The sequence below is a fragment of the Neofelis nebulosa genome, chromosome 16 (genome assembly GCF_028018385.1).
Source record: "Neofelis nebulosa isolate mNeoNeb1 chromosome 16, mNeoNeb1.pri, whole genome shotgun sequence".
NCBI classification, from domain to species: Eukaryota; Metazoa; Chordata; class Mammalia; order Carnivora; family Felidae; genus Neofelis; species Neofelis nebulosa.
Genome location: NC_080797.1, coordinates 62,557,356 through 62,568,865, shown reverse-complemented (window position 1 = coordinate 62,568,865; position 11,510 = coordinate 62,557,356). Strand labels below are relative to the sequence as shown.

At 40.9% G+C, this 11,510-nt stretch overlaps 1 protein-coding gene across 1 annotated transcript in view; it reads left to right on the top strand.

The window, feature by feature from the left end:
• The first annotated feature begins 499 nt into the window (after positions 1–499).
• The window catches only part of BLMH (bleomycin hydrolase), a 47,681-nt gene continuing 36,670 nt past the window's right edge, over positions 500–11,510 (top strand). The window contains exons 1-6 of the mRNA XM_058704085.1: positions 500–717; positions 1,030–1,227; positions 6,075–6,184; positions 6,873–7,014; positions 7,841–7,929; positions 9,347–9,439. Coding sequence (XP_058560068.1) covers positions 705–717; positions 1,030–1,227; positions 6,075–6,184; positions 6,873–7,014; positions 7,841–7,929; positions 9,347–9,439 — 645 coding nt within the window. The 5' untranslated portion in view covers positions 500–704. The remainder of the gene's footprint in view (positions 718–1,029; positions 1,228–6,074; positions 6,185–6,872; positions 7,015–7,840; positions 7,930–9,346; positions 9,440–11,510) is intronic.

Sequence of the window (11,510 nt, the reverse complement as noted above, 5' to 3'; positions counted from 1 at the left end):
GTGATAGTAGCTTCTGAGTGGGTGGGAAAGAGCGTGGTTCCAAATTCCCCTCAAATACAAGAACTTGGTCCTGACTAGAATCCAAGCAACAAGTTGCCATCGAAAACGCAGTGAATGGTCAGCTAAGGATGCCTCCGGGTAGAGCCTTTGGGAACATTTTGTGTGTGTGTCTGCACGAGCCCACCCACCCTAAGCCCTGGGCTTAATGATGCGGCCCCTCAGCTCCGCCTTACTGCCTTGAGCGCCCTTTAGGCTTCCGGGAAGGCTTAATGGGTCCATTCCCCAAGGCCAGAGTATTCGGGCTCCGGGTCCAGCACGGAACGGCTGGGGCGCCCCGAGGGCTAGGAAGCGGGAGCCTGACGCGCAGGGGCGCTGGCGCCACGTGGGCCGACCCCGGGTCGCGCAGAGGTGGGGCGGGGGCGCGAGAGGGATGGAGCTCGTCGGGAGCCCGCCCGGTCGTCCCTCCCCCGGGCGGGGCCTGCCCAGACGGCGCTGACTCAGCAACGCGAGGGGGAGTTTTGTCCCTCCGCGGACCCCGTTTCTCTGGGCTTCAGCCCTCCTCCGCCACCGGGCCGGTTCCCTCTTTCTGGCGTTCGGTGTGTGAGTGGCAGGTCCGGCAGCTGAGGCAGCGAGCCACAGTGTAACCCCGGCGTTCCCCTGAGAACCCCCAAACTACCGTTCCCCAGCCGGGCGGTGTGGCCACCATGAACAACGCGGGTGAGGCGCCGCTCTTTCCCGCCGAGGCCCTGCCGGGGTCCTCTCGGGGGGGCTCAGCTGGGCCCCAGAGGCCCGGCGGCGGAGAGAACCGGGCCTGGGACCGGGGGCGATGGCGGGAATGGAGCGTTCTAGGCGGGCTGGAGCGGCCTTGGTGGGAGACAGCACTTGGGGGAGGTCGCCGGTAAGGGGCCTGTCCGCCGCAAGGGTCACCTCCGGCTGGTCTTCCGAAGTTAGGGCCAAGCTGTGGGAGCCCCGGATCAGCCCTCTTGAGCCCCCTTTTGATACTATCAATACCATTTGGTTTTCCAACAGGACTGAATTCGGAGAAGGTAGCTGCTCTGATTCATAAACTGAACTCCGACCCTCAGTTCGTACTTGCCCAGAATGTTGGGACCACCCACGACCTGCTGGACATCTGCCTGAAGAGGGCCACGGTACAGGGTGCTCAGCATGTGTTCCAGCACGCTGTGACTCAGGAAGGCAAGCCAGTCACCAACCAAAAGAGCTCAGGTGAGGTCTCAAAACTCCTTGCACACTTTACTTAACCTTTCTGACAGTGCCCCATTTTGAGGTCTTAAGAATGGTACTGAGTAGAAGAAGTTTGCATTGAAAGAACTTGTAAATTTCCAGGGAACAGGCACAGGGAAAGGCAGGTCCAAGAACATTACCTTGTGACTTACTTTGGTCCTCTGTGGCTTGATGGTGTACTTGGCGTTGAGCATTAAAGTGACAAGTCATGTGTTTGAATGTAATTCACTGTATTCTGTCCTGAAGTTATGTGATTGTGGCCCGGTGTCTTGGAGATACATGTTTTTAGTACGAAACAGACCATGCAAAAATGTTCATGCTCTAGAAAACTCCAAAATGTTCTTGCCCTGAAGGCCATATACAAATGTATGGAGTGGAAAAGACACAACGTAATTGTATCAAAACATCATCAAGTGTTTAAATAGGCCAATAGTTACAGTTTGAGTAAATGTGCTAATGGGCTCAATTTCCACCAATAGACCAGTTTGTAATACAGAAAAATACTCAGTTCTCCTGCCTTACTGGTCAAGAGCTCTTGTTTTGCTGTCTAGCATGATTGTTTGAAAAGCAGCAATGTGAAAGATTGGTTAACCAGGAATCTAAATAAGGAGGACATTCTTATGGCAGAACTGTACTAAAAGGACTTTTAAAAGTCTATCCATTTAAAAACTAGTCCCAGTCGGGCGTATGGGGCTCAGTGAGTTAAGCGTCTGACTTCGACTCAGGTCATGATTTCACGGTTCACAAGTTTGAGCCCCGTGTCAGACTGTGCTGATAGCTCAGAGCCTGGAGCCTGCTTTGGATTCTGTGTCTCCCTCTCTCTCTGCCCCCTTGCACTCTGTCTCCCTCTCTCTCAAAAATAAACAAACATTTAAAAAATAAATAAAAAATAAAAACTACTTCCAGTGTATTTTGACAGAAAGCAGATCAGTGCTTGGTGAGAGCCAGTTAGAACTCAAAGTGTATGTTTAACATGGATATATTTTCTTGTATGGAAATCATAACTCCGTGATTTTTAAATTTTTTTTTTTCAACGTTTTTTTATTTATTTTTGGGACAGAGAGAGACAGAGCATGAACGGGGGAGGGGCAGAGAGAGAGGGAGACACAGAATCGGAAACAGGCTCCAGGCTCCGAGCCATCGGCCCAGAGCCCGACGCGGGGCTCGAACTCACGGGCCGCGAGATCGTGACCTGGCTGAAGTCGGACGCTTAACCGACTGCGCCACTCAGGCGCCCCGTAACTCCGTGATTTTTAGATGTTAAGGCCATGACCTTGCCATAATTAATGTTTTGCCATAGTAAGAAATGCTTGGGATGCAGGTGATCCAGTTAGTAATGTCACAGTGGTCCTACACAGTTTAGATTGCAGTGACCTCTTAGGGAAAAGCCTGGAAATGTGCCTCTGGAATAGATCAAGTCTTATATTTTGTAGTATCACTTTTATTTACAAGAGTTACAAATAGGTTATGAGCTATGTAGTTTTCACATTAACAGTACATACAGGTTTTTTTTTACTGGGAAATAATACAGTATATATGAGAGGGGTGACATACAGACAGACCCAAGGTAAAAATGAGCTAATTAGTGGTTTTTGAAAAAAACTATAGTTGCTTATTTTTTTTCTTTTTTTAAAAAAATGTTTATTAGCGAGAGCATGAGTGAGCAGGGGAGGGACAGAGAGAGAATCCCAGGCAGGCTCTGTGCTGTCAGCACAAACTCAGACTCAGGGCTCAATCTCACAAACTGTGAGATCATGACCTGAGCTAAAATCAAGAGTCAGACGCCCAACCAACTGAGCCACCCAGGTGCCCCATCGTCATTTATTTTTAATTGTTTTTTCTTGTTACAAAATTATTGTTCTTCAATGTAGAATATTTGCAAAATACCAACAGGTACATATTTTTAAAGTCAGGTCTTTATTCTGTGTGTGTGTATGTGTGTGTGTTTAATATAGGTGGATACCTTACATATTGTTAGGTAAACTATCTATCTACCTTTTTCATTTACCAATATAGCGGGAACATGCGTTTATAGCAGTAAAAAGATTACGCCCAGGAGTGCCTGGGTGGTTCAGTCAGTTAACCGTCCATCTCTTTTTTTTTCTTTAATTTTTTTTAATGTTTATTTATTTATGAGAGAGAGAGAGAGAGAAAATGAGTGAGTGGGGGAGGAGCAGAGAGCGAGAAAGACAATCTGAATCTGAAGCAGGCTCCAGCCTCTGAGTTGTCAGCGCAGAGCCCAATGTGGGGCTTGAACTCATTAACCGTGAGATCATGACCTAAGCTGAAGTCAGATGCTTAACTGAGCCACCCAGGCACTGCGAGTATCCGTCCAACTCTTGATTTCAGCTCAGGTCTTGATGCCAGGGTTGTGGGATTGAGCCCTGCATCCGGCTCCACCCTGCTTATGGAGCCTTCTTAACATTCTGTCTCTCTCCCTCTGACCCTCCCCCTCTCACTTGTGTGCACTCGCTCGCAAGCGCTCTCTCTCTTAAAAAAAAAAAAAAAAAAAAAAAAAAGTTATGCCAAATAAAGGTCAGGGGTTTTTCCCCCTGAATTTTCCTTTAGTAAAGAGAGTTACCTTATATTTGAGGCCTTACAGAGATCCTCATAATGAACACTTGTGGTTAATTTATTTTGAAGTAAAATACAATTTGGTAAGCACTTAACTCTGAAATGGCCTCAATCTGTGTTAGTTTGGGATGCCTTTAGAGATCATTTGATTGAATCAGTTTTTTAAAAATGCGAAAATTTGGGGTGCCTGGGTGGCTCAGTCGGTTAAGCGTCCGACTTCAGCTCAGGTCATGATCTCGCGGTCCGTGAGTTCAAGCCCCGCGTCGGGCTCTGTGCTGACAGCTCAGAGCCTGGAGCCTGTTTCAGATTCTGTGTCTCCCTCTCTCTGACCCTCCCCTGTTCATGCTCTGTCTCTCCCTGTGTCAAAAATAAATAAAACGTTAAAAAAAAAAAAATTAAAAAAAACGAAAAATTTGAACATAATATATTCTTAGGATGTGACCTCACATGGAAATGTTGGATATCATTGTAAATAGACCTTTTAAAGATCACTTAAATCATTAAGGAAATGGTGACATTGTAAAGTTTGTGATTATCTACTTACTGAACAAATGAGAAATGTGATTGTATAATTGATGCTAGCATACAGTTTTCAGGGATAGCATGAAGGATAGATTTAAAACATTGCTGTGACTCAAACATACTAGATGGAAGAAAGATGAAGTGTTCCATTGAAAGAGTACATCTAATGATGGCAAAAGCACTGATGCCAAAATCCAAGTGAAGATATGAATCAATGTGAAAATGACATGTGAAAGTGGAAGAAGCAGTGTTTCTACGTCAATTTATTGTTAACATGATTTTAAATATCTGTATATATTTAAATTACTAAATTAAATATTATAGGTGGACAGTTACTATTTCGTCTGTATTTTCCAGTGTCTGTATGATCCAGTTAGCCAAACAACTTTTTCTTTTTTTCCTGAAGATTTTAAGTAATCTCTATACCCGACGTGGGGCTTAAACTCACAACTCTGAGATCAAGAGTTGCACGCTCTACCAACTGAGCCAGTCAGGTGTCCCAACAACCTTTTTTTAATTTGGGAGAATGGGGATTGACTTATGTTAGGGTCACCTTATATTGAAGCATACACTACGTGTTCCAGATTAAAGGGTAGGGACTTTTTGCGGCACCCAGGTGGCTCAGTTGGTTGAGCATCTGACTTCAGCCCAGGTCATATCTCATGGTTTGAGCTCCACACTGACAGCGTGTAGCCTGGAAGAGCCTGCTTTGGATTCTCTGTCTCATTCTCTCTCTGCCCCCTGCTCACTCGTGTCCACGCACACGCCCTCTCTCGCACTTGCTCTCTCTTTCTCTCTCACAAAAATAAATAAAACATTAAAAAAAGGTAGGGAGGGGCACCTGGGTGGCTCAGTCAGTTGGGCGTCCGACTTCAGCTCAGGTCACTATCTCGCGATCTCCCGGTCCATGAGTTCGAGCCCCGCGTCGGGCTCTGGGCTGATGGCTCAGAGCCTGGAGCCTGCTTCTGATTCTGTGTCTCCCTCTCTCTCTGCTCCTCCCCCGTTCATGCTCTGTCTCTCTCTCTGTCTCAAAAATAAATAAACATTAAAAAAAAAAAATTAAAAAAAAAAAAAGGTAGGGACTTTTTAAAATTTTTGCCATATATTGCCAGTTTGCTTTCAGATATTTTGTACTTGTTTGGGTCTATATCCAGAGTGTACAATAATGCTGTTTCCCAAATCCTTCTCAATATTGGGCATTATTAATTAAATAATGTATCCCAACTTAACAGGTATCTTATGATAAACTTCAAAAAATGTTTCTTTGCCATTTATATCTTTTTCGGCCATTAAGTTATCTATCTATTCATGATCTCTGCTCACATCTCTCTAGCAGTATTTTCTTTTTCTAATGTGATTTTCTTAGGCGATTTGTATTGGGTTCTTTAAATGATACGTAAAGAGTTTTTTTCATATGTTAAGGACTTTAAGCCTTTGCATATATATTTCAAATACTAATTCTGACCTTCCTTGTGTTTTTTTTTTTAAGTTTATTTATTTAAGTAAACTCTACACCCAGTGTGGGGTTTGAACTCACAACCCTAAGATCGAGAGTCACATACTCTTCCAACCGAGCCAGCCAGGCGCCCCTTGTTTTAATCTTTCTGTTCTTTCTGATTTAGTTTTAAATTGTCGAAGATCTTGTCATGCATTCAGTTTTAGGAAACAGGGATAGAACAATGTAATCTATGTGAACACTCATTCTAATTTCTTGGTTTGCTTTCTTGTTACAGGGCGATGCTGGATCTTTTCTTGTCTGAATGTTATGAGACTTCCATTCATGAAAAAATTAAATATTGAAGAATTTGAGTTTAGTCAATCTTATCTCTTTTTCTGGGACAAGGTATGGGATTGATCTTGCAAGGCTTTTTTTTTCAGTATCAGCGTTGGTAGGGACTATCTCTTCATTTCTTGCTTTTCCAGTTATAGTCTGCCTTCCATTATAGATGGGACACCACTTATTCTGATTTCCAAAGTATCAAAGGTTGACTCTCTTCAAACACAGAACTGCTTTTGGTTGGTAGGTGGCTACTCTTTGCAATGAAATAATAAGTCTACTGACTCACCCTGATGCTTCCTTGTTTCTTTCTTAGCTTATTTAAAATTTTTTATTTTGTTTTTAATAATTTCCCCTTTGAGCATCTTTATTTAGGTTCTTTGGTCTTTCTACGGCCTAATTTCCCATCCAGGTAATACTTGTTAGAAAAACAGTAAATAAAAATTTCATTTCATTTTTTAATTTTTAAAGTGTATGTTATATAAGCATCCATTAGATGTTTATTGATTAAGACTTTGTTTCAGATTTTGTATCTAAATAAAATAGTGCATTATTTTGGATAAACTATTGAACGTATCTACAGAAATATACGAAGAAACTTTAAATATGAAGCCAGATACTGATACTTAATTACCAACTTTAGTTTAAAAATACCTATTATGGTGTTAGGTCCAAAAATCCTGTTGTGTTGATAATGTCAATAAAAGTATTAGCTCTCTTTTCCTTTAATTTTATTTAACTTCTTTTACTCCAGGTTGAACGTTGTTATTTCTTCTTAAATGCTTTTGTGGACACAGCCCAGAAAAAAGAGCCCGAGGATGGTAGGCTGGTGCAGTATTTGCTTATGAATCCCGCAAATGATGGTGGACAGTGGGATATGCTTGTCAATATTGTTGGTAAGAGCATTTCTCTAATGGAACTGAAAGTCTGGATGATCAAACAAGGCTCTGTAGTTGGGCGTGGGCCATTTCTTTTGTGGTTATGTACCGAGTAGAATTAGTCTCCCAGAAGGGTATACAGTTAGCTTAAGAACCTTTATCTTACACTCTCACCTCTTAAGTATTTTTCTTAAATGAGAGGTAAGGAGGTAGATACTGTGAAGATCTGGTTGGAGATGGAATGGTTGTATTAAGTAGAACTGACTTTCTATGAAAAAGTTTATCTCTTGTCCATTGATGTGATCATAAAACTTTGAAACTGCAACTGTTTGAAAGTATTCTCGTTCGGGGCGCCTGGGTGGCTCAGTCGGTTAGGCGTCCGACTTCGGCTCAGGTCACGATCTCGCGGTATGTGAGTTCGAGCCCCGCGTCGGGCTCTGTGCTGATCGCTCGGAGCCTGGAGCCTGGTTCGGATTCTGTGTCTCCCTCTCTCTCTGACCCTTCCCCATTCATGCTCTCTCTCTCTCTGTCTCAAAAATAAATAAACGTTAAAAAAAAAAATTTAGAAAGTATTCTCGTTCAAAAAGTTGTCTTTTGGGAAAACCTCATCATGCTGAGTGTTTTACAAAGTATAGATAAAAAGAACAGAATTCAGTCTCAGATATATGGATAAATATGCAGATTTAATGTCCTGTTTATTAATATGAAGTATAAAATTGTTAAGTTTTCTGATTTAGAATGGCAAAATATGGCCTATTCTTTAAAGCAGTGGTTATTTTTCCAAGGTTTCTAATGCTGGAGTATGCTTTTACCTTACTGAACACCAAAATTTGTTTTCTTTTAGAAAAATATGGTGTCGTCCCTAAGAAGTGCTTCCCTGAATCTTATACAACAGAGGCAACCAGAAGGATGAATGACATTCTGAATCACAAGGTGCAACATATGGAGCAGGGTGGGATTGAATTTAGTGCACATACCTTAAAGCTCTTACCTAATTTTCCAGGGCGATTCCTGGGCATTTCAGTGTACACAGTTTGTGTACAAGGAGCTACTCTGTGTCAAAGGCAACGTAGCTACATGTTAACTTAAAAATAATTGAGTTTAGAATGTTTTGTTTTATTTATTTTTTTCTTTTTAAAAACCTTCTACTTTTATTTCCATTGATTTAAATATTTTCTCATGGGTACTGAGGAAAGAAAATCCATGCTTAATATGGGCTATAAGTCCACTGGGTTCTATTGGAGGTGGGCTGGGACAAAAAAGAAGTATTTGTGAGACTTTTCTTAAAGAGTATGTGGAGTTCTGAAGCATCCCCAAACCACATCAGTGTATTTACTCACTAAAGATTTTATGTAGTCATTGAACTGCTTTTTATTGCATGAGTTATCTTAATGAATCATTTTCTTCTCTACATAACCCATTTTCCCAAGGTGGGTTATATATATACACATATATACCTACACATACATATACGTTTGAGTAAACTCACAACCCTGAGATCAAGAGTCGCATGCTCTGCTGACCAAGCCAGCGAGGCGTCCCCCCCCCCCCCCAAAGGATGGTTATAAATCTTACAGGGATGCTACTCTACCAGACATCGTTTTTTGACAACTGGGAGTCACAAGAATCTGTTCTCTTGATCTACGAGGCCGAAATTGGATTTGTCACCCCTGGGAGAAAGATGATGTTTTAAAATATAGATGTGTTTCCCCAATATTAGAAGTAGGTTATTTTCCACCCAGGAAACTGAGGATTCTTATCCACAGGCTAAAAGATCCTTAATAGTATATCATTGAATTTCATTTTAGGGGAGAGCAAGATCCTCTTTAGCACTGTGATTAGATTTAAGACTCACCTCTATCTTAGGTACTTTCAAAATTGAAAGCAACAAAAATGAAAACTATCGGGTGGTTGGCATAGCCATTGTTATAACAGTTTGGCAGAGAAAGAGAAGTGAATAATCTGTAAAATTCTGAATAAAGATCTACTGAAGTGACTGAGTAGCATAATCGTCTTAAGTCTCCTGCTTTTCCTAAGGGTGATAGGTGCTATGGAATCAGATGTGTTCCTCATCCAGGCACATACTGTCACAGAGGGTACCATCAGTTGCATGGCAGGAACAGTTGCATCTAGAATTCTTTGGGAATAATCAATGTTTTTTTACCCTTTAGGGATAGTGTTTTTGGCTATGTCTTTAAGTGGACCGGTTGGGGAAAAATGTATGTGTTTATGAACTTTGCTCTGGGGCTTGACCTATTTACACTTTAAAAGAACTAGCAGTGATCTGCTAGGCTCATTCACAGTTGAAGTTGGGTAACGATTTGGAGTACTGAATAAGTTTCTGTCATAGATGAGAGAATTCTGTATACGACTACGGAACCTGGTACACAGTGGAGCAACCAAAGGAGAAATCTCAGCCACACAGGATGTCATGATGGAGGAGGTAAAAACAATTATTTGGATTTTTTGTACCATTCTAAAGAGCTCTCAGAATATTTCCATCTGTTAAACTGATGAGGAAGCATAACCATTGCAGTAAATGTAGAATTGAATAGAAAATTGCTTATTTTACGGCTGAAAAAACTGAGGTGTAAACTTTGCATTTTAGTATGAGACTTTCACTTGTATCTTCTAATTCTCAATTTAATATTCTTTATAATTCATTCTTTTACTCATTTCATAAGGCACTAGGGATACAAAAATAGAGAAGACATAGTCTGTACAAAAAGCTCAATCTGTTAGAAAAAGAAACACATGAATAGTTATGGTAAATCTTATGCTAGAGGTGTGTAAAAAAGGATTTGGTGGTCCTAAATGAGGGAGTGACTAATTCACTGAGCAGAAGGTTTCATGGGGAAAATACTTGAACCAGCTCTTGAAAGAGCTGTAGGAATTTACTGGATGGATAATTGGGAAGACCATTCCAGACAAAGAGAATTGCATGTACGGTGGCATGAACAGAAGTAGAATCTTCAAAGAGTAGCATAGCTGAAACATAACCTTTTGTGAGTGTGATTGGTAGTAAATTAAGCTAGAAAGGCAGAGCTATGAGGGATCTTAGGTAGATGCCAGGCTTTTGGCTTTACTTTGTAAGAGTAAAGATGGGAAACTCTTGATGCTTATATCAGTTAAAATAATGTATGTGTAAACGTTTTAGTAAACTTAAAAAGCATGAAACGAATATTAGGTGGTAATACTGTCAAGAGAGCTAATCTTTACTACTTAATGTTAATCTTTAATTACATAATGCAGCTGAATATGTGTAAAAGTATGAATTACTTTGAGAAAAGAACAAACATTACTAGGAATCACTCAACTAATAGTCTCTTCAAAATTTTATGTAGAATTAAAATGGCCTTATTTTTTCACTGCCATGGATAAAACTAATACTTCACTTGTGGTTTTTTTTTAATTTTATTTATTTGTTTGTTTGTTTATTTTTTAATTTTATGTTAGAGAGTGAGAGCACGAGCTGGGGAGAAGGGCAGAGGGAGAGAGAGACATTCCTAAGCAGTCTCCACACTTGATGTGGAGCCTGACGGGGGGGCTCCATCCCACAACCCTGGGATCACAACCCAAGCCAAAATCAAGACATTCAACTGACGTAGCCACCCAGGCACCCCTCCTTTAAATTTTAGAGAGGTGGAAAAGTGTAGTTGAGAGCATGGTCTCTGGAGTCAGATTGTCTGAGTTCTAATCTTTTCATTATTTAACAGATGTGTGACCTGGAACAGGTTCTTTTAGCTCTCAAATCTGTTCAGGTGTAAAATGTCTAACCCAGTGCTTAACACAGTAACCTGTCTTAGGTTCAGTTTGGGATTCAAAATGTATTCCTCATTGGATTTTTGTGGGGATCAAATAAGGAATTAAATACAAGAATGCAAGATATAGTGCCTGGCACACAGCGGTTGTCCAGTAAGTGTTAGTTCTCTTCCCTTCCAGCTTAGAATGATCTCTCTTGTTGAGGCCATATTTCCTGCATAATTTGCTTTCCATTTATGATTATAGTAAAATGGTGGGGTATAGTAAGAATGAAAATTCTGTAAATAGTTATGGAAAAGAGCCCAGATAATGTTTCTTATAGATCATAAGCAACCTATTGGCTTTTGTTGTTTGTATTAATGATCTTCTAAATAATGTATCTAAGATTCATGTCATGACCCTGAGATTGGCTGATAAGAATTAGGGCAGATATATTTCACATATCTTTCTTTCCCTGCTCTTACCTCAGAAAATGAGTAAAATACCACCTTACTGAGTCCTGAGTGTGGATGTTTTATAAGATTATTTACCTCATGATTCTACGTAAACTGTTGACTACAGAATTCTCTGTAGTAGGTCTTTAGATTTTTACAATCCCCCAACCCCCTTTTTATTGATCCTGACTCTTTGGTAATGAAGAGTCTAGCTATGATTTTAAAACCACAAATTAGTACCTGTGATTTGCCTAGCCTTGTAGGCACATCAAAATAATGACTTAATCAACAACCATGAAGCTCAGATAGCTTTGAATG